The 27,717-nt window shown below is 36.0% G+C and overlaps 1 protein-coding gene across 1 annotated transcript; it reads right to left on the bottom strand.

Moving 5' to 3' along the window:
* Positions 1–847: 847 nt before the first annotated feature.
* Positions 848–23,923, bottom strand: LOC149782719 (low-density lipoprotein receptor-related protein 12-like). Its single transcript, XM_089934906.1, has 4 exons — positions 23,614–23,923; positions 12,819–12,959; positions 10,535–10,776; positions 848–1,348 (listed from the first exon to the last, which is right to left on the bottom strand). Exons 1-4 carry the CDS (start codon positions 23,867–23,869, stop codon positions 1,250–1,252), a joined length of 738 nt encoding a protein of 245 aa, XP_089791032.1. The 5' UTR covers positions 23,870–23,923; the 3' UTR covers positions 848–1,249.
* Between the last annotated feature and the right edge of the window lie 3,794 nt (positions 23,924–27,717).

Here is a 27,717-nt window from a genome sequence, read left to right as displayed (position 1 = left end):
AGAACGCCTGGTAGATAATCGTTAGATACGAGTGCCTTTTACATCCAAACACACACGTCCAAGAAATTTCACGAGTTGTACTTTTCACAATTAACACAGTGTCCATAAAAAGAATGACATGGATCAAAACTACCTTTGAAAATCTCGGACAAACTGTCTAATGCTAACCTAGAGCATGATAGTTAGCGAATCATTAATATGTACAAATGTTACGATTACCATGTAACTGATAAGTTAAAATATAAATGTTTATTCCTTTTTGTATAAACTTCCTTGAAATATTTAATATTCTTGTTATCTCGTCTGCGCCTTGAGAAAATGCGAGACTGCTCTTGACAATGGTAACAAGATGGAAATGACACATACAATAAATGATAGCAATTATAGCCAACTATGCTGAACATATAAACGCTAAATAAAGGTGCTGATATTGTGGCGAGATCGCAGGGTATAAACGTGCAAAACATGAAGCATTAAGAACTGAACACGATCCCGCACAGAGTTACTCCCTTTTACTCACACACTGACGTTCAATAAAATATATAGTATCTTGTATCACTCTCTCAATTTATTGTGGACTTGCCCGCTGGCTAGTAACTTACAAATGTGAGTTTGCCCGGGCCAAATTTGAGCTTGTAGCAAGTCGGGCAATTTAGTTTGTCAATCCATATATATATATATATATATATATATATATATATATATATATATATATATATATATATATATATATATATATATATATATATATATATATATATATATATATATATATATTCATAATTAGGATGTATATTATGTGAGTAAACTGTTTACAGAATTACAGTATTATGTGATGAGATATTGTCCGGCAATACCAGCATTGTTTGAGTTGCTAAATTATTAAAAGAGGTAGGTCGTTATAACATTAGTTAATATCATAGATATAAACATTGTGTGGATAACATTAATTCTTTGCAATGTTCCTTGAGATAACGGAACAAAATTAAAACACCTCTCCGGGCATCTGCAGAAATACAAAATTAGGGTTTGCAAAAGTTCTTAGTAGAGAAAGCCTTCTTTATCTACATTTTTCCGGTATTGTTTATAGACAAAAATTTCATTTTTCCTCTTAGTTTTCGAGTTCACATGAACGATGTTTCCTAATAAAAAAGTGTATATGATGGAACATAAAAAAGCGTTCCATTGGATTGTCCGATCTCAAACGGAAGTGTCGCATCCAATGCTTACATGCAAAGTTGTCTTGTTCTTAGGCAGATGTCGTCTTTACGCCGTTTTGACGTGCCAAGGAAGGGGAAGCGTATGGTCTGGTTCGACTGGCTTTCATCGTTTCACCATCATAGTCGAGCTGAAATGGATGAAGAATAACTGTTTGATAGAGGTCATCTCTTCTACATCAGTTCTTTGCTGTACAATAAAAGCCTGAAAGTGGGCTAGTCTCATTTCAACCGGACTTTCGTGTGACCCTAAGAACTAGTCAGGCTTGCTATAAATCTCTCAAAATCAAGCTCATGTCTTATTTAAAAGAAGACGTCATCAGGGCATTGAGGCAACTGATATGAAATGGCAAAGAGGCGATAAAATAAAGTCTGGTATCGTGAACAAGATGTTTAAGGACACATAGTATGTCAACATGGATGTTGAATACTACTTTATAATTTTTCAAACACAGCAAATGATCAGCAAACGTAACTGAGGACATAGCATCGTACGGTGTTTTGTTGTCGCAGTCTCGCAGCTCCCTGTTTTCAAATATACTGGCGCGTGGTTATTATGTCGCTAAATGTACGTCGTGTCGACTCAGCCCACGTTTCCATGAAAAACTTAGTACATTTTTCATCACATTTTGAGACAATAATACAATTGTCTCCAGGTTACAAATACTTCAGTAATAATTACTTTGGATCATTCAAAATTTCCATTTATTTAATTTCAGTTCCTTAATAGCTAAAGCGTAAGCATGCGTAATGAATGCATAAATATCACTGATATCTGAAAATGAACGTTTTGTTTGAAAACCTGTGTATAGAGCCTGAAACCAAAAAGAATCGTGTAATTACTCCACGACCTTGTAGCCATTAAATAAAAATGCAACACGAAGACATTTTTTATTTGTTTATTTGAATACATATTCTAAATATTATAATACTTAAATTCTAATATTCTAAAAATAATTGTATACAAATTGAATTCACATTACATTACACAATATACGTTTAGTCTCTGACTACAAAAGTAACACCAAAACCACAGGTGATCCAAACGGCCGAGGAACAATCAATATTTACTGAAATTAAGTTGCATAGAAACTCGACCCATCCCAAACACCCTTCCCGTTAATATCATACACAAAACTGAAATGTGGAACTGAACGCAACCAATCGGCCATTTTTGTCAAGTCGAGAAAGAAACCTCAGATGTCATTTGTAGTTGAGAAATAATTTCTGAACTACTCTTGTTCACAAGGAGAAATATTGCAGATGAAGGATACGAATTCATAATCGTACTTTCCTCTGTTTTTGTTTTCATATCACATGTGGTTTACTCCGCCAGAGGCGAATCACCAAATACCACTGTTTCCGAGGTTATTTCACGAAGTGAAGGATATGGCCGAGCGACGTTCCGATTGCGAAAATAATCTCAGCATTGTAGGTCAGGCACATATGGCACATCTCGGACTTCTCTGCATAAGCTTTCAATGCCGATTGGTTAAATAGCTGCTACTTGAGTCTTTGTTGCTTTTCAGTAATAATCAGTAGAACAAACAACAGAGTCCCATGTCTGACCATAATTTATCTGGTTCTATGTTGTTTGCTGTTGGATGGGACCTATACTAGACTGTATACGGTATTACTAGCCTTACGGACGCAAAATGACAAGACACATTTTGTACATTTATGGATTTACTGAATTTCACTCACAAGAAAAAGATTTTAAAATGAAGCTACAATAGATCGGAGGTAGGAGAGCACAAAGCTATTTTAATATAATGGATTAACAAGGCTATATACTTAAAAACTTACAAAAATAAGTGACCGCTCCGGTGGCCTAGTTGTTATTGCGTCCGCTTCGGGTGCAGGAGGTCGCGGATTCGAACCGTTAACAAAATCATACCTAAGACTTATACAAATGGTACTAGCAGCTGCCTCGCTAGACGCTCAACATTAAGAAGTCAGTGTTAGGACTGGTCTGCCTGGTCTCGGACATGATGCTAAATGTCTGCGGCATGATGCACCAGTGCTAGACATCGCTATAAACTGCCACACTGCAGACGTCGTAGCGTTATGACTGAAAAATTGTTAAAGGCCTAATCTCTCTCTCTCTCTCTCTCTCTCTCTCTCTCTCTCTCCCTCTCTCTCTCTCTCTCTCTCTCTCTCTCTCTCTCTCACACACACACACACACACAAGTTACAGTCGACATTAGTAGGAAAAAAACATTAAATAATTCATTCTATAATAAACTAAACTAATTAAATTTGTTTGAATCTATAATCAACTCTATAAAAAGTCGTATGAACAAATAGATTGAATACAAAATAAACATTATACAGGAAAACAATCGCATAAAAATAAATGGAAATTTATATACAAAAAAAAACATAGAGGAAAACAATTACACTGAAATTAATGGAAATTTAAATACACCAGTACACAGGAAGACAATTACATTCAAACGAATAGAAATGTAAACTTCACCTTGTGAAAACCTTGCAAGATTGCTTTCTTGTTTCTTCTAACGATTTAAGGAGCTGACATTTTGAACTCTACAATTATATTTTTTGTTTTGTGTATATTGGTACAATGACATTTTTGTGTGTTGTGTAAGCTTGTATTAGACACATAAACTGTGTACATTTGCAGTAAGTACAAACCCCAAGACACAAATAAACAAAAACAAAATAAAAGTAAAAACATTAAAAAAATATTTAAACTGACCTTTTAAAATGTTTAGCCTTTCACCCGTTTTCTTAAGATCTTGAATTTTGTTCCATCAATGTTCGCTTTTAATTTTTCTTCTACGTGACGAATTTAAGTGAATTTGCAGTAACTTTAAACTATTTGTAGATGAGAGACAAAACAAGACTGGTGTCATTGATATACTAATTGTAGGACTATTATTTCACTTTCAACTTTCCTTTAAGCAAATTTAGGCATTTAGATGTAGTCGCTTGATAATAAAGAAGTATAATCATTTTTAGATTGATGTCAATAACGCTATGGTTCTCTCTCTCTCTCTCTCTCTCTCTCTCTCACACACACACACACACACACACACACACACACACACACACTCAACATCAGAATAGCGTAACTATTCTTCTTATTGATACAAAAAGTGCACGAGGCATCCGATATCCCTTGAAAATAAATAAAGATAACTCTGGACTACTTCTCCGCTGTTACTTTCGACTTTGTGTCAGTAAGAAAGCTGGATGGTATTCACGCATCAGAGGAAACTGGATGGTATTCACGCATCAGAGGAAACTTCAATGGGTTCTTTCACTACTTTTAAACGATGTTACACAGCTTTTACAGGATCCATCACCGATATTCGGATTTGTTGTCGTTGTCTGACCTGTAAATGAAAACGTTGTACTACACGGTATAATGTTGTTCTGCTTTTATTTCTTATTGATCTTTGCATTTCATATGCTTCGTTCACATATCAGAAAAATATACAAGTTGTAAAAAATGTCTTGACCTCTTTCTCTGTCCTTTTCTCTCTCTCTCTCTCTCTCTTTCTCTCTCTGTCTCTGTGTGCAAGTTATTTTAAATTATCCAGGTATTCCATGCGTGAAAGAAGTAACATCAATATGTGTGTGTGTGTGTGTGTGTGTGTGTGTGTGTGTGTGTTTGTGAAAAAGAGGATATGTTATGTTAAATTCTTCAGCTATTCTATGCGTGAAAGAAGTAACATCAATATATATATATATATATATATATATATATATATATATATATATATATATATATATATATATGTGTGTGTGTGTGTGTGTGTGTTCACGTGTGTGTGTGCGTGCGTGTGTGTGTGTGTGTGTGAAAAAGAGGACATGCATGCAACACGTACTTGCCTCAATATTCCGCATTAGGTTAGATGTCAGTTATTGGAGTGATCTCCACCTGACTCAGTCGAATTTCCCAGTATGTACTCGGAATTTTGTCTAGTTGCCTCTGGTGTTCATTCTCCTCAAACGTATCATGTGTTCTCATGATAACATCCGGGGCAGTGGACTGTGAATGGTCAGCAGTTTTGTACTCGCATACATGCCTGCTTTGTACAGCTCTCTGAAAGTTCGATAACGATGGAACAAAAGAATTTTTTGCATTATAAGCTTCTTCTTGTAACTTGGTCACTTTGCCTATCGTTCTTCTGGTCCGTTGCATGTAAAGAAAGGGGACCAAACGTGCACAGTTTCTTTTGTTAGCATTCATACATAGAAAGTGTGTCATGTAAATAAGCGGTCGAATTTAATAATTGCCCTGTTCTTTCCGAACTGCTGTCAATATGGCAGATTACTCTGGTCTACAATTCTTTGGAAGCCGTCTACTTCAGAAGTAAAATGTGCTATTTATTATTGATTATGATGTGCTGAATTAAACTGTGGCAATTAAAAACTACTGATGGGCTACTGTTTCCAAGATATTTAAGTTTTTAGATTTTAAGTCTATGTTTAATGAGTAGATAGTAGAATTTTAATCATAAATTGTAAACTTAGGTCTTTTCATGTGTTTATAATTGCTTTACATGATTATATTTCACCTGTCCTGTTTATGTTAACACTTTATATAAAAAAAAACAGCAATATGGTTCTATAAATAATATTTATTATGAAACAAAAGGCATAAAACTATTATGTATATATAAATACATAGTTTAGTCCTCATTCATTGTCTACTCGGTGCTTCTTGGTTTGTCTCTTGTATTCATTAAATGGAGCATCTCTTATGACGGTCCAGCAATAGTATGCTAGCATTGATGGATTCCATTTGCCCTGATAGCGTTTCTTCATTGTTTCAATGTCCTGGTGTCTCACTGTTCCGCAGGTCGGTGAAAAAATCTAGATGGGAGTGCAAAAATGTATCGTTAGTGACATGTTGCAACCATTTCTTTTGTATGCCCTGAGAAGTTTTTCCACCAATTCCCTGTAATTGTCCGCCTTGTTGGTTCTGATAATATCTGTTGCCACTAACTGGAAGGCTTTCCATGGAGTATTTTCCTTGCCACTCAGTGCACTATTAAATGCATCATCTTGAAGATGTTCACGAAACTTAAGACCAACAAAGACCTTCCTTTACCTTAGCTTCACTTAACCTTGCTGCTTGCGTTTTGTCAATGGCCATGACAAAGTTCTTCATCAGACCCAGTTTGACGTGCAAGGATTGTAACACTATCTTGATTCAACAAGTCGTGGATGCTGAACACGTGTCCTCCCAGGCTCCAATGACTGTCAGAGTGGCCAGTCTCTATTCTCTTGATGCAGTGGGAATCTCGCGCACGACTATCCCATTCGCAGAGAAAGCAGCAGTACTTTGTGTATCCAGTCTGCAGACCAAGCAAGTGAGCAAAACCTTTCAAATCGCCACAAAGCTGCCACTGATGTTGGTCATATTTATGCACCTCAAAAGTTGTTTCATGTTTTCATAGGTTTCCTTCATATGGACAGCATGACCAACTGGAATTGATAGCAAAACATTGTCATTATGCAGCAAAGCAGATTTAAGACGCGTCTTCGATTAATCAACGAACAGTCTCCACTCACCTGGATCATTAACGATGCTGAGGGCTGCAATCACACCATTGATGTTGTTGCAGGCTACAGGATCACCTTCCATGAATAAGAATGGGACAATATCCTTTTGACGGTTACGGAACATGGAAACACTAACATCACCTGCCAGGAGATTCCACTGTTGTAGTCTAGAGCCCAACAGCTCTGTGTTACTCTTGGATAGTTCCAAATCCCTGACAAGGTTATTCAGGTCACCTTGTGTTACGAGGCTTTGTTCAGAGGAGGAGGAGGGGAGAAAATATGGGTCATGTGACATTGATGGTTCAGGACTAGAAGTGTTATCCTCTTCCTCCTCCTCGTCTGACTCAATTGAGAATGATTTTGGTGCATCAGGAACCGGTAGTCCTTCTCCGTGGGGTACTGGACATATTGCTGATGGAATGTTTGGATAGTGCACAGTCAACTTTTCCTTCTTTGAAACACCATTCCATTGCAAAAGTAACGTTTGCTTATATGATACATTGGCTCTCTCCAAATCATTGGCACTGCAAAAGGCATAGATTTATTTTTCCTGTTAACCACTGGCGACTGTTTATTGCACAAGTGTTCCAGCATATGTGTGGGCCCCACCTCTTGTCCAGATCTCCAATTTTGCAGCCGAAATAAAAGTGATAGGCTTTCTTAGCTACAGTGGTTATGCTGCGCTTTTGTGATGAAAAGTCACTTCACCACAAACATAGCAGAAGTTATCTTCATTGTTCACACAAGTACGAGTCATCTCTGATCACTTTGGCTAAAGAGAAACGTGTCTCATTGCAAAATCAAACACTGACAAATAAGAGTGCACGAAACTGTATGATTTCTAGAGCTGATATAGGGCAATTTGTTCAGCAGAGTCATGTAAGCTTAGTTATGATTGCATCATCCAAGACTTCTAGGAATAACATGACGCAATTCATATCGTGTATGACGCAATACCAGCTTCAGATTGCATCATTCATTGTTTTGCATAAACAGCAATACTGGCCAAATCTAGTTATAGATTTATTCATTGATCCAGTCAAAGATGTATTTCTGGTTTAAATTGAGATCCCGTGTCTTTATAACTCACTTACCCTCCGCCATTACCAAATCAAGGGTCGTATATAGCGACACAATATTATATCTTTTAAACTAGAGCCAATCAACAATTAAAAGCATCATTTTCGTTCTCAAAGACCCATAATTAGTAAAGTTTGACTACATAGTTTTCGGAAGCATTTTGGCTGTAGACCAGTATTATGAGTGTTTTACAAGGACTACGCTGCTAAAAGAAAATAAATGAGTTCGCTTCTGAAAGGAAATCCTTTTGTGGTCATAACATGATATGTACAGAGATTACATTACTTTGTGTTTTCATATAAATATACTGATGCACATAGTAAATGATCAGAATGGTTCTAGTTTCTTCTTACTCTATGCAAACTTTCTTGTCGTATATAGATTTGATGTAGTTCCCTATAGTGATCATTCACTTTTCACACGTTAATTTCCATTCTATCTCATAATGCTATATGACTCAGCTGGTTTATTAATATGAAAGGACAGATGATTTTTGAGTCATAACTTGTAAAAATAAATTCAACTTTTAAATGTTACTGGTTATAGAACTGCGCATTATTAATTCTTATAAGGTATGGGATTATTTCTTTAAGAGCAGTATATGAGGGGTGCATCGTCTGAACCAGTGTGAAAGAAAATATTTATTCTTTCTCTCTAAACAATTTCCATTAGAATAAACCTATATGATAAAAATAATTTGAAATTGGTAATGATTTAATATTAAATTTATGAATCTCGTTGAATAACGTCCAGCTTTTGCCAGCATATGTGAGCGAAAGGTTTTACATTATTCAACGAGTTTCATAAATTCGGTATTAAATCATTCCCCATTTGAGATCCTCTATATATGTAACACGTGTGATGAGAATGACTGATACCACAAATAACGTCCTAGGGTCATTTAACGGAAAGGTGCACTGAATGAGACAAAGGAGTGTATTTCAAGGTCATTTTACTAAACGATTCTGCAGTTTGGTCAAAAATATAAAAATTGTCCTCATTGCCAAAAATATGAACTTGCATTTGTGCTTATTGCAATTGTAACTCGTAGACAATTTTCCCTCTTTTGGTACACAATGCTTGCACGGATTACTCGACTCATTTCTTTAAAATGAGCACTAATATAAGGTTATATATGTATTTATACATTTAATGCTCTTACGATTGTACAATACACATTGCACATTGAATGCTCTAAAGATTGTACAACACGCATTACACATCGAGTGCTCTTACGATTGTACAACACACATTGCACGTTGAATGCACTAAAGACTGTACAGTACATATTGCACACTGAATGCCCTAAAGATTGTAAAACACACATTGCACACTGAATGCTCTAAAGACTGTACAGCACACATTGCGCATTGAATACTCTAAAGATTGTACAATACACATTGCACATTGAATGCTCTAAAGATTGTACAACACGCATTACACATTGAGTGCTCTTACGATTGTACAACACACATTGTACATTGAATGCTCTAAAGACTGTACAGCACACATTTCATGGTTTTCATCGTTTTATAGCATTTCAGCTGATCAGAGTTGTGTTGGGGCGGGTTGATGGGAGAATGATTCGGAAATACTGCTTCGGTAATAAATATATGATGGCTGATTCCGTGAAAGCAACGTTTGACCCAGTTTAAGACGGACATGGTTGTTGGGTCGTCGCTCCAATTATATTTGCTAGTCTTCGATTGCGTGGAAGTGAAGATCCACGGCGGTTTCTTAGAGAGCTGGAATAATGCATTTTGGATTCTTTCTTTGTTTTCACATCCTACTGAAATGAAATTCCACATTTACTTTGTATCTGTTATGTAGACATGGTAACTTCATACCTGTATTGTGGATGGGATAGTTTCACACCTGTTATACGGACAGGATAACTTCACGTTATGTGGACAGAATAACCCCAGCCATGTTATGTGGACAGAATATATTGACACCTTATACATTATTAGGAGACTTCATTATAGGCAATGTGCAGCCAATTCTGTAATATGAATATAGTAAATTCAGCAATCATTTGTGTGAAGTTGCTCATGATATTAGAGACCTGCATTACATTTTCAGATGTCTCTCTTTGCAAATAAATTGGTTGTTTTGATCAATGGCCTTCATCTCATTCACTAGTCAACTCCATGCTGGGTTTATCCATGTGACATCCATTTTAATTACCTGGGATCCACACATTCGGCAGGCGAAAGCTGCATATTTTGGTATGATGAGAACAAATTTGCACATTACAGAGATAGAATAAAAAATAAATATTGATCAATGCGGGAAGGAAAAAGTCGAAAACTAACTGTATGCATATCCGAAAATGAGTTGAAAACGTCATTAGTTATGCAACTAATACTATATTCCAACAGTAGAGTGCAACGTAAATAAATGGCGAAGATACTGGATAGAGACCGAATGAAACAGCAAGGAGAAATGAACATCATGTATATTCCAAGCATGCAAAAGCTGAAGAAAATAATACTCTTCATGCTGCCTACCTGTTTGATGTTGTCCATAAAGGATGTTTTATATCGAGAATCTGTTTACTAATGCCATTGAAGAGGCTACGTTTGTAACATGGGGCAAGTGGGTGCAGAATTTGGTTTAGAAATGTTTCGGCCTTCACCTTTTGCATGATAGTTTTTTTTTTTTGTTTCTTAGTGAACGCAAACTTAGTAAAAACTTACCTTTATTATCCTTGCTCTTTTCTTTCTTTGATAACAGATGATTCCGATGACGATTGCAACAATGATAAGAATTAGCAAGATTCCGCAACCAACAGCAATTCCTGCGATAGCTGCCGTGGAGAGACATTTAGGCAAGGCCTCGTCGCTCTCATCTGGGCAGTTGATCTCGCCATCACATTCCAGTTTCTTCTGAATGCAGAGTGTGCTTCCACTACATTGAAGTTGCGCATCTGAACATGGAGCTGTAATGAAAAACACGGCAAAATGTGCTTTTCTGACAACCTTGTTAAAAAAATAAAAATAATAAGTTGTAGTGAAATGGTGTAACTAAAGCATATATAACACAGTGATAAGGCAATTTCTTTGCAATATGTGTTCAGTTCTTCAATCCCTTGTTACGGCATGCGCAGTGACATTTTTTTTCAGTTCAAGGTCCTAAGTTCCATCAGGGCACATGGAGTGCCTCCTTGGGGGCCTCCTTCAAACAACCGTGTCATACTAACATCTGAGCTGTCATTCAAATGGGTGGAAGTCACAGTACAACCTGATCGAGAGTTGGCAACACCTCATGCATTTTATTCAACCTTTACAACCGTTATATCGATTCAGCTTGTCTTTATCGTCTGGTTATTATCGTACAGACAAGAGTAATTGGCAGAAGCAACCCTAGCTTTTGTTTCAAGCATAACTTGGGTATCACAAACCATTTCACATGGATCTGTTTTGTCTTTCGAACATTAGCGTATTGCTTCGTTCCATGTCCGATTTCCTCTTTTAAAACCCGTATCACTCCATTGCAGTATTTCTGAGATGGATTTTTGTACTAAAACCACGGTTTTATGCTTTGGGAAATGTATCAACTAAATTGTTTGGTCGAGTTTCTGACATATTCTAGACCTGTTTCTAGTAGGTTGGATAAACCAAAAAGCCGGACCACTTGTTGTAGTGAAGAAAAACAAAATTATGTATTGAACATTTGGTCTGCTATAGATAGGCATGACAAGCGGGACATGGTTTATGTGAAGAGGAAATAGATGATGTTCGATGGATAGAGAATAATATTTGTATTGTCACTGGTATTAATAGGTCAGCTCTTTTTAATATAATGAAGAACCACCTGAAGCTCAGAAAGGTTTGTGCAACTCGGGTTGAAATCGCCAAACAGCTACTCGCTAAATGTGAAAAAGTAGCCAGTGACGTTATAATGAGATGTGAAAGGTGTCGAAATATGGATTTACTTTTCTGGACCTGACTAACAAGAAAGTAGTCAAGACTGCATCCGAACTAAACGAGCAGAGACCACAAATCGCTCACTTTTTAGGGTGAGTGTGAAGAAAGTTGCCTGTGCATTTTTATTAATGCAGGAACTCTGCCTGATTCTGACAATGTTATTCGACATTTTCATGTCCCCAAAGTTTAGCCAAAAGTTGTGGAACACTACCGAACCAACTTTCCAATCACCGGTACCTGAATTATTCATGTACCGCACGATAAATCATATAAATACGCAGTTGTAACAGAAGTTCTGAAGGAGTGTGGCGTCCAAACTTTGCCACGTCCTCCATGCAGCTCTGATATATCTCCAAACTATTTTTGGACGAATTCCGTTATCAAAGATTCGCTGAGGAGCAGACCATTTGAAAGCCGCCATTCGGTTTGAAATGCCGTTTTCCTGCATATGAACAACATAATAAGGATGACATCGGATAATCCGATTTAAAATGTGCTTCGAGGTGTATGTGATGTACGTTGAGGAGATGCACTGACGCACTGCACAAATAAAAATCTCTGTTGTACAGCGCACTAATATTCTAAACTTTTTAAATGTCTATAATTCAGTATTAGTAAATAGAACGCACCGCATGAAAACCGAACACTTCGAGTATCCAGGATGACTTTACCACTTGAAAACCGTAAAGTTAGAGTAATCAGGATGAATTTACTACCTAAAAACCGTAAACTTCGAGTAATCGCGACTATTTTACTTGCTCATTATATTTTTCATTTTTTCATTTGCAGAATCTTTACTGTATTAGGTCGATCAAAAATCGAAATATTTAATGCAAAATGTTATCGTAGGATCGCAAGAACGACACTGTTCACATGTTGTTTTTTACATAACACAATGTGAGTAATAACTCTCTCTCTCTTTCTCTCTCTCTCTCTCTCTCTCTCTCTCTCTCTCTCTCTGGTTGTCATATTAATCATTAGTCAGAGCATTCGTATGGTGCTAAAACGTAACAACCATCATTCAATTTCATTATTCTAAGCAATGAATACCCACCTATGCTGAATGCGGTAATGAGCAACCTAAACCCTTTACCCGCGATCATGTCTGTGTCACTTATAAAACGTATGATTAGATGGCGACTGGAAGACAAAAATATTCTCTGCTCGGGCCACTGACACAATCGTCTTGGAAGACCTGAAACAAAATAGGGTAATTTTAAACTCTCCCATAAAGACAGGATCTGGCTGAGGAACAAAATATTTGTTGAGAAATTGTTTTAAAAAATTGATATTGAGGGAGTAGCAGCAGAGAGGGTGAACAGACATTTTGCTGAAACGTCATTTTGAAAACTAAAACTCATACGAAAAAAATACAAAATATAATTTCACTAAAGCTAAACCAAAGCAACTAACTTTACCGAGAATTTCTCTAATTGGGTTAGTTTATTTTGTTACTTTATCTTTGTCGTTAGTGTTTTTCTAAATTTGTATGTGTGTTTTCGTTTACCCACCCGATGTTATATTGAGGCCGCACACTCTCTGCTGCGATAAATATATGAGTAATTAAATCATCACTGATATACCAATAATGGCGTCAGCCACGGAATCTTACACAGCTAGATTAGCTCGAGAGCGACTAGAGGCAATTAAGAAATATCTCCTCGTTCGTGATTCTCTCAGACAAAAAGTACAATCGCGTCAGGAGTCTCAGGTGGAATTTGCAGAGGGTTCAGAATAATTATTTAAGACTGTTATAAAAGTTACTGAATGAGTTGCAGAAGCTACTGAATATCTTCTTCCGACGTTAGAACAAACTGCTAGATATACTAGAAAAATAGGAGAAAGAACTAATAAAACAACAAAAAAATCTTGCTAGAACTTCCAACTGACATAGCTGCTTCCCAGCCTACTGACGTAGATGATACTCAGCTTATTAAGGTAAATTAAGAAGTTCTTGAAGATATTGACCAAGTTCGTATTAAAAAAGATGAAATAGAGAGTGATATATCAGAACAGGAAAGAGTTTATTCTCCACATAAGGGATATTGAAGATGTAAAATTACCTATATTTGCCGTTGATAGTCATAATGATAGAAAAGTATTTTTGAAACCTGCGTACTTTAATGAATATGTAAAAAGTGAAACCTGGCACGATTGGGTTTATAAAGTATACCGTAAAATTGATTGGATCAATAGAAAAAACGATGCAAAATATCATGATTTTATTGATAAAGTAAATGATTATATTAAAAAAATTACGATTACTAGAATCACAACAACTATTAACATTACCGGAGCAACCATCTCAAACAATAAGTGATGAAGAAGCTGAACAAAAAATAGAACTGAAAAAAAGAAGCTAAACGAGAGAGAGAGAACAAGAAAAAAAAAAAGACCCGTATTTGAGAGAACTTGACAAATGTGGGAATTACATTCTTCACCAGGTGAAAGAAACAACGGGAAGTGGTTTTGTTACTCAAAGAAGTGGTCTTATTACTTGTCCTAACAACGTTCTTTCTGGCGTAGATAGATTAAAAATTCTGATTGGAGGAAAACCTGCTGGAAATAATTCTCCGGAAATTATTAATGAAGCACCTGATATTTGTCGAAGATTATTTAAAGGCGATATCATGGACATAAATGTTTATCGATCTCTCATCGATAAAATCGTTGATGATTATCACAGTGATTAAGTAAATGAATAGCAAATAAGATGATCGTACATAATGCTCAACGTGGACCTGTAATGGTCAGAATAATAAATTCACGATTGCCAACGTACAAAGTGATTTACGGAGATGGACTAGTCGATACTGCTCAAGGTTTATTTAAGAGAATAGCTCCAAAAGCAATACCGATTGCAAAATAATTAGGAATGAAAGCTATTGAGGTTATTCGTGATAAAGGTATTGGTGCTGTTGGTGATGATGCTGGTAAAGCATTTTCAGCAATCAAAGATAGATTAGCACGATTAATACGAAGAAAACCACAGCCAGTAAAATTACCCATCACTGAAGTTATGCCTGCAAATGTCAGTAAAGTAATACATTAATCTGCAAATCAAAAACTAGCAGAGATGGCTAATATACCCCAGTCAGAAAAAGAAAAATATATAACTACGAGTCTAAGAGCAGAAAGTGGTCTTCGTGTTAGACGATAACACTTATTATAAATGTTCAAACGTATATCTGATCCAGCGTTCGATATGGACGCACCAATTCTCATAGATGACTCTATACGCAATTATCAGCATTATTCTTATGACGCACGACAACCAGATCAGCGTGGTCGAATTGAATTGCAAATTCAAGATACAAGCAGATAGTTCTTACCTGCTGCAGCGTTTAATGAAGTAGAAAGGGAACATTTGAAAGCTGATAATATAGAATATAATGCCAATGATATAATTAGCTTCGTTAAAAACGGCATAATGGCGTTGTTTGACAGTGCTACATACATGATTGATGGAAAAAATATTGAAAATATTCAAAAATACGTTGACGTTGCTACAACATTAATAGGTCTAGCAAGATATTCTAATGATTATACAAGATCAGATGTCAATGATGTTTGCTAAAGACACTTCTGACTTTACTGACAGCAAACAGTATATTATAGGACAACCAAGAAATGCTGCCAACACCGGTGATGTTGATTCACAACCTGTAATGATTAGCATTAATGCACGCTTCAACTTAGGTTTTACAACACGTCGATTAATGCCAAGCATACAGCTGTACTTGTAAGAAAGGCTACTGACGATGATACTATTTGGCGAGAAGGTGTTGGCGTTGATACTGGTAAAGTATTACTAACAAAATTTTCGTTGTGGATGACGGTAATGACTCCAACGATTGCCGAATAACAACAATTATTCTCTTTTATGGATTCAGGCGGTAAACCATTAGTGTCATGGTTACCAGCAACTACTACTGACAGTGTTCAAAGTACCGTTGATGGTTTATTCACGTGGCATATAGCATCTCAGCAAGATGTTTCTGCGCCAAGGCATATTTTCGTTGTTTTTCAAAATACTGAACGAGTAAACTCGCAAGAATAAAGTCCAATGATGTTTGACAAACTTGGAGTTTCTGAGCATAAATGGACATCAAGAACCAGATGAAGATATGTCATTAAATTTTTAATTAAATCATGTAGCACGTGCTCATCATCGGTTAATGACATTTATGGGATGTGACCAAATTATAGATACTGGTTTGCAAATATCACAACTAGATTTTACAAATCTGTATCCGATTTATTACGTTTCGCTGAAACATCTTGAATTATCTAAACAATCTATCATTGATATTCACTTCCAAGCTTGAGTAAATAGAGACATTGGAGCTGTTCCTAATTGCAGCGCAATCTCCGTTATACTCAGCGACAAATCAATGTTACTTGAAGGTGTTGGTGGACGAATGAGAGTTGCTGATGCTCCCGTAGAAAACATGTAATTAAATCACTCACGATACTTATAAATGTCATATCATCATGTTTGTGTCAGTCTGAGTCCCGGTCAGATGATAAAGCTTCTATCAGGTTCAGCAAAAAACTGCGGAATAAAAATGTGACTATAAAACATCAGATCACAGCTGCTCAAAATAAACTATCTTTGTCAGAACGTCAGCTCAGACATTTCAATAGTGTCAAACAATCAAAATCAGGCGTTAAACTCAATCTTTCTGCTGGTGCGGTTAAAGACTCAATTAAAACAGGTGGCATATTTCCACACTTTGCGGCAATACCAGCGTTAACATCCGCTGCAGCTACAGCCATTGCAAAAGCGACCGCATTATGTGCTGTTGGAACCACTGCTCGAATGGCATTAATGAAAGCAACAGGACAAGGAATAAAAAAGACGCGGTCGGGGTCAAAGATTATCAGGAACTCTTTATCGATACGGAAAAGGTCTGAGACTTCCAGGAACAATTCGCTATTCTTTCCAATTTCAAATTATGATTTATTTGATGCTGTAAGAAATTAAATATAAAAAATATTAGAGGTGTTTACCTTTCAAACCAAATAATATTGAAACATGTATTATTAATCTCGACAATAGCACCGGCGTTGTCACTCATTGGGTTTCATAGGCGATTGATACACGTGGAATTATTTATTTTTATTCGTATGGGTTGGCTCCACCAAAAGAATTTATAAATTACGTAAGCACAATAAAAACTCCAGTCTGGTATTCAACATTACCAACACAGACAATAACCGAACCTCCTATGTAGCAATTGCTGTACTCTACGCTATATCAAATCAACATTACCACTTCAAAAAATCGTGCGCGATTATATAAGGAGACGATTTAAATAGATCGTAAAGTATAATGGTATATATTTACGAAAGATCTTCGTTCAAAGACAAGAAAGAAGTCGACGACATTGATTTATCAAATTACGCGACTAAAGATGAACTAGCCAATATTATGAACCTTTCTGGAGTTGACCGAGATGAAGTTGTTATTTTTCAGGATAAATACGGTGTTTTAAAGACGAGTAATATTAAATGGAATTACATTGTTCGTAGAGTTCTCGGTGCTACTACCGATAATATTCCAGTATTCACTGACGGCGATAGAATTAGAGACTCAAGTATATCAATCGCAAGCATTAGAAATTAAATTGCACAAAGTGTTGCTAATCGTTTGCGATCCAAAGATGATATTATCAACAAATCTTAGTGTCAGATGGAAAAATATCAGATTTTGAGTTCACGGAGATGATTAAAATCTACAAAGAAGCAATGACTGTGATTGATTTAGAAAATTTTTATTTAAAGAATATCAACTCCGAACGAATTACTTCAACAAATTGTAGCGAACATAGCTCCAACAAAAACAACAATGATATTAGTAAGCTCAACTAATCCTGAATTTATTGGTGTAGTGGAGATATGGACATGATTAAGTTCAACAACGTCTTTTCAAACGCACAATCTACTCCACGTGGATTTATAACAATACACCATCACAGAACAAAATATCGTCTTGATAATATATTTGGTTCATATAATGATGATGTAATTATAGCAGCAGAGAGGGTGCGACCTCAATAAAACGTCCTGTTGGTAAACGAAAACACACATACAAATTTAGAAAAATACTAACGACAGAAATAAAGTAACAAAAACAACTAACCCAATTAGAGAAACTATCGGTAAAGTTAGAGGCTTCGGTTTAGCGTTAGTGACCTTATATTTCTTATTTTTTTCGTATGAGGTTTCATTTTTCAAAATGACGTTTTAACAAAAGGTTTGTTCACCCTCTCTGCTGCTGGAGTAAATTTGACTGTCATTTTAATTTTTAAAAAAAACTAATATCATCAAACACATATCAGTCAAATTAGAATTTCAATGCTTTAAAAGTACTTTCTAAATTCCAAATTTAAAGTACCTTGGTTTTATACTCTCACTTTTTATCCAGTGATTTCATACAAGCAACAGTCAAATAATAATTTGATAATAAAATGTCAGTGTTCAAATTCTAAAAACCAAACTCAGCAGAAGCTATGTTAATTTTAGATTGGTAGAAATTATGAGCTTCATATTATTTGAAACATTAAGGGCAATCGTAAAACAATTGTTGGAATCAAAAGAACAAAAGAAGAGTGAACACGGCATTACAAATTGCTAGCACACACACACACACACACACACACACACACACACACATACATACATACATACATACATACATACATACATACATACACATATATATAACTGTTAAATCCTGATGAAAAAACTACTTCTTCTGAGCACATAATGATCATATGACAAAATGGCATGTAAAATTATTAGTGTTTGATTTCCTGTTAAAAGTGAAAAATTAGAAGTGCATTTTTACCATTACAATTGCTGAATAGTGTTTGAATTACGTAGAGAAGAGCTCTTTCTGACGACAGTGATGGAGTCATGGGAGTGATGCACGCAGGGTAATCGCCGAAGATCTCGACATGAGACAGGGAATATCATATTTGGAATATCATATACACGGAATATCATATTTGATTGTGAACCGAATCTTCAGACAGATGGGAAGAGTCTGCAAAATGTATATTTTTTTTACATAAAATCCTATATCTTTCAAAATCGTCATGTTTCTTCCTTTTATCCCAAAATGAAATCATAGTTTTAACTTTATTATATGCCGTTTTCAGCATATTAGGATATCTTAAGCTAATAAATGGAAATAATTTTCAAAAACTATTAGTAGTTTTCATGAATTTTCTGTGTAATTTTAGAACTTTAACTGTTCTTCCCTGCTCAGATTCAGCGTACCTTTAAATTTTAGTAGTATATTATATCGATGAAGTTGCAGAGTCATTGAAAATGTCATTACGTGATGCCAGTTGAATGTATTTATCATAATATCACATTGACTGCAATATATTTCAGGGTTTTTTGTAATCTTTTGCTGTGTTTCCCTTAAACAGATCTTTAAAAAAAATTAGTCTCCACAATCTGATGATCGAATCCACTTCTCCGTTGAATTAATGAAAATAAATATTATGCATAGGGAGAGAGAGATTACCCACTTAAACACACTAAGCACGTGCATAGGGTAAGTCTAACTTCGCCACACACCCCTTTGAGTCGACGTATTTATGCCAAACACTAATTTGATGGTCTAAGTAGTTATGGTACATCCCCATTGCTAAGTCTAAGCAGCTATCCCCGTTTGTTTCTCCCCCCCCCCACGATTTCAATAATGAAAATGTTTAATGTGATAACAAGTGCACAGAACTAAGTCAACTGAATCACTGATTTATAATTTCAAGCTGATTGTGACCAAAATGGCACTAATACTTGCATCCCCTACACATTTAATGCTTAACGAACTTTCCATACTAACACGGCGCCATATTGCGTACACTGTGGGCTAGTTTATTTCCACCAAACAACATAATGACGCAATTCATCTTATTTGGTAACTGTCGGATAATTCCGTAAATTACCATAACGTCGAGAATTTGGAATTATATCCCTTTGCACACATGAGCATAGAAATTAAACCGCTTGTTAAATCCACGTGAAAGGCAAATTTGTTGCTGTCATTCTTTTCCTTTGCTTGATTCGACATTGTTAATATCGGAAGCAGACGACATATGTATGTAGATATGTAGTCGTGCACACACCCCTTTGCTGAAAATGGACTTGTCCAGGAACTGGAAATGGATCTCGAGCATGTCCGTCTATCATATTTAAAACTTTCGTTAAGCATTTAACGCACACATGATGACGGTGTTAGGGCCACTCTACTGAGTCAGGTTAAAATTATAAATCAATGAATTAAATGACTAAGTTCTGTACACTTTTTGTCACATTAAAGATTACTGTTTTTTAAAATCGGTTTGGGGTATAAACGAGCGGAGAGGCATATTAAGACTATAGTTATGCCCTATTCCCATTAAGACAGTGTAAGTAGCTATTCTACATATCCCTTGCGACAGTGTAGGTAGCTATGACACATTCCCCTTGCGACAGTCTATGTAGCTATGACACATTCCCCTTGCTACAGTCTAAGTAGATTTGCCACATTCCACTTGAGACAGTATAAGTAGCTACTCTACATCTCCCTTGCGACAGTCATAGTACCTATGCCACATTATCCTTGCGACAGTCGATGTAGCCCCAACCCCTTTGTGACACAGTCTATCTAGCTAAGCTACATTCCCCTTTGCTACAGTCTAATTAGCTATGCCACAACCCCATGGAAACACTCTAAGTAATTCGCCATATTTCCCTTGCGACAGTCTAAGCAGTTATGCCACATCAACACTGCGACAAAGTAGCTATGCCACGCTACAGTCTAAGTAGCTATGCCACATCTCCCTAGTGACAGTCTAAGTAGCTATGCCAAATCTCCCTATCGACAGTCTAAGTAGCTATGACACAACCCTATTGCGTTAGTCTAAGTAGCTGTGGCACATCTCCTTAGCGACAGTCTAAATAGCTATGTCACACACACCTTCGACAGTCTAAGTATGCATGCCACATCCACTTTGCGATAGTCTAAGTAGCTATTCCACATTTCTCTTGTGATAGTCTAAGTGGCTATGTCACATACCCCTTTCGACAGTAGTCTAAGTGGCTATACCACATGTCTTTTGCAAAAGTCGTTTAGATACTTTATGTTTGAAAAATGTTAAGAATTTGTTTTGAGGTCCACCTTTACATCTTTACACTGAAGCAATAAAACTTAGAAGGTGCATGCAGTATAAGTGGTACAAAATATATTAAAAGTTCGTCACCATGACCTATTTTAAATTCTCCAACAACTAGATTTAGTCCAAATCTTTGACACTCTTGTGTGTGCTTTCATTACATCTAATATTATATTTTCTTTCATTTTGCTGGGTATAAACACCTTTATAACTAATTCCTGTCATTGTGATCTACTTTTCATACTTGAGGGTTGCTTACAGGGTCGTGATCTACTTTCTTGCTTGAGGGTTGCTTACAGGGTCGTCTTTTGTGCTTGGCAACAGTATAATTTCATATTACGAATCACCTTCATCATCATTATCATCACTACCACCACCACCACCACCATCATCATCATCATCATCATCATCATCATCAATCCCTTAGCCCAAGAGGTTGCTGAGGCACCACAGTTGACTTTACAACAAATTCGCCATCTTTCCCTATTCTCTGCTGTCCTTTGGGAATCTCTAGCTCGCATGCCTGTCCACTCCTTAATGTTATCTTCCCACCTCTATTATGTCTGCCTCATCTTCTGCACCTTTGCACCGTGCCTTACGAGATTAATTTTGCTGGTCCAAATGATCTTGAGACATGACCGTACCACTTCACTTTACGCTTTTTTTACAGTGGTCAAGAGGTCTTCATAGGATCAGATGGCTCGTTGGATCTTTTGTGGAATTCTTCGTTGGTTACATGTTTTTTTTTTTGTGACGCTGATCTATATACCGTGTGGTGTGGAGGTTTTGTCGATGCGCTCAGAGAAGTCAGCCAGTTCCTTTTTCATCTCCTGCTAAGTCATCAGTATCATCTTCGAAGCGTAGGTTAGTGACTGTTCTTCCTCCGATGCTGACAGTGCCCTTGAAGTCATGCAAATCATCCTCCGTGATCCTTTCCAGGAAAGTGTTGAAGAGTGTAGGTGACAGTAAACATCCCTATCTGACTCCCACTAAAGTTCGAAACCAATCTCCTCTGCTGCCATTGATGAGGACATATGAATATTACAAATACCGTCTAGCAATGTTGAAATGTAAATAAATCTCTAGGTTCATCATGGACATATCTGGTCAGTGATGGATATGTGTGCTACAGATCAATATATAGTGCCCCTGGCAAGCAACGAACTACATTCCTGTACCAGTCTTAATTATATTTCTTTGACTCTCTTAATTTTCTCTATATACCTTCCTTGTACCCATCGTATTTTTACCACTGTCATGATGAAACACTAAGCATTAATTATCGAGAGATCAGTGCTAGATTGTTATTGTTAACACTGTATGCGCACCTGACAGAATATGAAGCATAAAGTGCCGAGACAACAGTGCAATATTGTCAGTGTCAACACTTGATACACACCTGAAATGTCTTCTTAGATGACTTAATTACTTACTGCATTCTTACATGACAGGTAACGCAGACATTAAAATGTATCATTTAAGACGCCCGAAATAGTATTGGATTTGCATTTGCTTTGACAGGTATAATTCATTCAGCGTTCTGACCATAAGGTAGGTGGAAAATGAGCAAAGTTATATTCTATTTTTGCAATACCTGGATGAGAGTGGCTGATTAAGGAGAATTTGTTTAATATGATAGATACCGCCTTTATAATCTGTCTAACTACGAATACCGCGCTTTTCATGAACAATATATTATCCTGTAAGAAACTCATGAACTGCCCTGAGGTTTACACTAGCTTACAGCAGGTAACTATGAGATGTACAAATCAGTAAAATTTAAATATGTAAAGATGAAAAGGGTCTTCTTGGGCTAAAAACGTTATACTGAATATGCAGAAGCGTTTATTTTTGTGATCAGAATGTTGGTAATGTTAAATACAAGACGGTTCCTTTGTAATGTGAAATGCAAGAAGATTTGTTTGCAACGTTCTTTAAATTGTAATTGGCGGATTAAAGAATTTTTGATCTTCAGATAACGTACCCTTTCGGTTGTGTTAAGAGTAGAAAGGCGTTTTTTATATCGAGGTGTAGATGTTGTCTCTCCCCCAAAAATCCTAAGTATCGTTACCGATGAAGATGGTGGCTTTTTGGTCCTACGTTTCCTTAATCGGCTGAAGTAACTGCTCGCCTTTGAGAGAATAGGTAAAAGAGGTTTGTGAGAAGACAGTTGACGTCTACCTCATTTTCAGTGAAATAATATCGAAAAGTTCAACACCTCGCTCCTTAAAGAACTTGGTTTTCTTCTTAGTCACTGAACCTAACGCTGTGTATTGAAGGATACATGAATATAGAACCTAATTTTATTGTTGTTGTCACTTTCTAACATGAAAATGTTTCGTCTGCAAAACTTGGTCTGATAGAAATGAAGTAATCTTCAATTTAGCAGTATAGGCGGATGGAGATTGGCTAGTTTTGGCTTTCATGTCCTGCGTCTAATTTAGTTTTCATAAGCTTTGACTGCGTGACTGGCTGGGAAACCATGCCACATGTCTGTTGCATGATGCCCCAGTGTTAAACATCACTAAAAACTTCTACACTGAAGACATCATAGCGATAGGACTGGAAACTTGTTAAAGCTCAGCTACAAATCTAACACACACACACACAAACTTTGGCAGCTACTTCCACTAACTCTTTCGGATTATAGGAGTGAAACATAAGTTAAGGTCTTACCAGGCAAGATAGGAGCAGCTATTTCAGAGCTTCCATCGAAAAATTCCACAAAATCTCCACTCTGACACATCAAATCAGGGATTCCGCGTACGTCAAAGTCTTCAAACTTGATAATGAGCAGTTTCCCCTCAGGAGCCTCGACTCTCATGGAGCATCCCATGTTGTCTCCATACCTTCTGTTTTTAGTCAAATGAATTCTCACTGCCTCTATACTCCCGTAGTTCATTGTGAGAGTCTGGGTACAATGGTCCTCCATAAAATCTGAAAATAAACGTTTAGCATAACCATTATTTGGTTTCTGCAAAGTTGAGAATATGTTACTACCAGAAATATATAATCAGCTACAAGGGATATGTATTTTACAGTGAAATAGTTATGAATGGAAATGAGCACGAACACACTAAGAAGTGATTCATAACAAGAGAAAAACGCATTTTATATATAAAACATTTCTGCCAGAAGTCTATTCGCCTTTGTCATAACAGTCAGTTCAGGTGCAGAACTGTGACTAATGCTATGTGTCTACACCTTTACTAGTGCAAACTTGTTTTAGAAAATGGACGCATATCGCGTTTACAGAGAACACTTTTTCCAGTTAAGATTCCAATGTCAAAAAAGAAACTAGAACTAAACAAAACACAAATATTTAGTTTATGCACGAAAAGACTGAAATGTCTTGTGTAGTTTCATACAGCTATGGAACTAACAACGGTTGTATATATGGACCAATGGATAGACAATAATTATCTCTGCACTTAAATGTAAGTTTGTAGAGAACAAGGTCATATAGTTATTAGCATAGTTTTGAATGGAAACATAGTAACGAACACACGGCAAAATAGTCATTATCTTAACGTTTGTGTGTAAAAATGGTAAAATGTTAATGAACATATCTTTGGTGTGGAAAAATGAAGAAAAAACGGTAAAAATATTCATTGACTTTATGGCAATGTGGGAAAATGGTAAAGAAAACACTGTAAAATAGTCATTACCTTAATGTTTGCGTGTAAAATAGTACAGAACACAGTCAATTAGTCACACACATAATGTTTGTGTCGCAAAAATGGTCAAGAACACATGGACAAATAGTCATTAGGAACAAACGGTTGTTTATTGACGTCGTGTGGATGTTGGACAATGTTCAACAATACACGGTAAAGTATTCATTAACTTTTATGTTTAAGTTTATGTGACACAGTGATAAAGAACTCGCGGTAAAATAGTTAATAACTTGGTTTTTGAGTGGAAAATGCTAGAGAACACGGTAAAATTGCCATTAACATAATTTTGCGTGGATGTCTATGTTGGAAAATGGTGAAGAAAACACGTTAAAATAGGTATTAACTTAACATTTATGGATTATAATGGTAACGAACAGGAGGCAAAATAGCCATTAGGTCAATGTATACGTGGGAGTCTATTAAAATGTTCATTACCTTAATGTTTGTGTGGACAAATGGTAAAGAACATAAAAATGAGTCATTTACATAATTTTGCACGAAACAAACGATAATGAACATAAGGCAAAATAGTCAATAGCTTCATGTATGCGTGGGAATCTGTTAAAGAACACACGGTAAAATATTCATTACCTTAATGTTTGTGTGGACAAATGGTAAATGAAGTTACTCTGGAAAAATTTACTACCTGTTGAAAAATGGTCTAGTACACACGGAAAAATAGGCATTAACATAATGCTTGCGTATGACAGTGGTGAAGAACACACGGCAAAATATTTTTTGATTTCATGTCTGTATTCGATAATGGTCCAGATCACACGGTAAAATGTTCATTAACGTAATGTTTGAGTGGAACATTGATAAAGAACGCACGGCAAAATAGTCAATAGCTTAATGTTTATGTGGCAAACTAGTAAAGAACACGCAGTAAAATATTTATAATTTGATGTTTGTGTGGAAAAATGGTAGCGAACAAGGTAAAGGTGCTAAAACATAATATGGCTTGGAAAAATGATAAATGCCAAATGGGAAAATATTCATGAACTTAATATTTGTGTGGGAAGACGGTGAAGAGCACACGGTAAAATAGCCATTAACTTAACATTTATGAGTTATAATGGTAACGAACTGGAGGCAAAATAGCCCTTAACTTAATATTTGTGTGGGAACATGGTAAAGAACACACAGATAAGTACTCACTGAATTAATATTTATGTAGACAAATGGTAAATAACACATCGTAAAAGTATTCATTGACTTAATATTTTTGTGGAATAATGGTAAAAAGAAACAATTGGCAAAATAGCCATTAGATTAATGTGTGCTTGGGAATCTATTAAAGAACGCGCTGTAAAATATTCATTACCTAATGTTTGTGTGGATAAATGGTAAATAAACATAAAAATGAGTCATTTACATAATTCTGTGTAGAACAAACGTTAATGAACATAAGGAAAATTAGTCAACAGCTTAATGTTTGTGTGTGAAAATATTAAAGAACAAATTAAACTATTCGTTAACATAATGTTTGTGTGGTTAAATAGCTTGAGAAAGAAGTAAAGAACACACGGTAAAATATTTATTAATTTGATGTTTCTCTTGAATAATGGTAATGGACACACTGTGATATGGCTATTAATTTAATGCTTGCGTAGAAAATGGTAAAGAACAGTGTAAAACAGTGTAAAATAGCCATTAACATGATTTTGCGCAAAACAAATGGTCGGCTAAATTGTCATTATTTTAAAGTTTGTGCGGAAAAAAGGTTAAATAAAATACACGGTAAAATTATCACGAACTTAATGTTGATATGGAAAAATGATAAAGACCACATGGGTAAAATAGTTGTTCACTGACGTAGTTTTTGTTATCTTTGAAACACGGTTTTGTACAAGTCTTGATCTCTCAGGCATTTCTTGTTGCTTCATACAAATTACAAACGAATTTCAAAAGAAATATACATTTTCGACGTTGCATGACAACATGAGTGTTTTTCGTTTCGTGTCAGGAAGGAATGAAATGTTCTTCGTTTTGTAAAAATGACCCACTTTTATTAGACGAAGATTATCCAAAATTATCCTTTAGAACTTACTGGAAATGTGAATTTATTTCCATTTTGTTTTATGAAATTCAAGATTAAATATTTGAAAGCTAAGCGAAAAGAGTTACAATGTTCATTTTGCCGTTTTGTGATGAAACTTCAGTGATAACAATGAGTATAATTCACCGTTTAAACTGATTCTGTTGCTATGTTCGAAGACGTGCATAGTGTTCCAAAGCAACAGTATTCTAAGATGTTTGTGGGATACTTCTGACCCTGGTGATCTTTATTTTGTCTCCCCTAGTCACAAGTTTCTTACTTGTAAACATTAAACTAGAGTCAAACTCCTGAATATCGCGCACTCCGTATGTGCCAATAACACATGTACATCAGAGTAATATGTGGTTCAGTTGCCAATAACACGTCTATACCAAGTAATGACTGATCAGTTCCCTATGTCCTGAAAAAACATGTTTATACTATAGTAATTTTCGGATCAGTCGCCAATAACATGTTTATACTACAGTAATTGGCGGATCAGTCACCATATAACATGTCTAAACCATAGTAATGGGTGGATCAGTAACCATTTTGTCGCCAATAACGTGATTACTTCATAGTAAAGATCGTATTAGTCACTCTTGCCCATAGCAATATCCGTTGATGTCAAAGTTGAATACTTAAATTTAGGCCTATAATTGACGTCATCGCATTTATAAACCAATTGAAAATATGATTCATTCATTGACAAATGCTGCTTTTAGGACTTTTATAACCTCATTACATCAATCCTCATACGTCTGGGGGTTGGGGTTGGAGTTGGTGTGGGGGTGAAGGGGTTGTTGGATTTTGACATTAAATGTCTGCGTAAATAGCAATATTCAACATTTATTTCTCGACATCGGCCTCTATTATAGGCTTTATTCGCAATAAATTTTATAATATTCAAGTAGAAAATGATAGACGCGTGGTCAAGGTCCCTGCAATTCATCTATTTAATTTTTTTATATACATAATAAACATGGCTCTAATACACATGTTTCGGTTATGACTTGTTATTTTAGTTACTCTGGATATATTCTAGATGTATGTGCGCAGTTTCGA

Source organism: Sinohyriopsis cumingii, chromosome 15 (genome assembly GCF_028554795.1).
Source record: "Sinohyriopsis cumingii isolate HCF-2022 chromosome 15, ASM2855479v2, whole genome shotgun sequence".
In the NCBI taxonomy this organism is placed as follows: domain Eukaryota; kingdom Metazoa; phylum Mollusca; class Bivalvia; order Unionida; family Unionidae; genus Sinohyriopsis; species Sinohyriopsis cumingii.
Note: the sequence above shows the minus strand (reverse complement) of the source record. Positions and strands in the feature narration are given on the sequence as shown.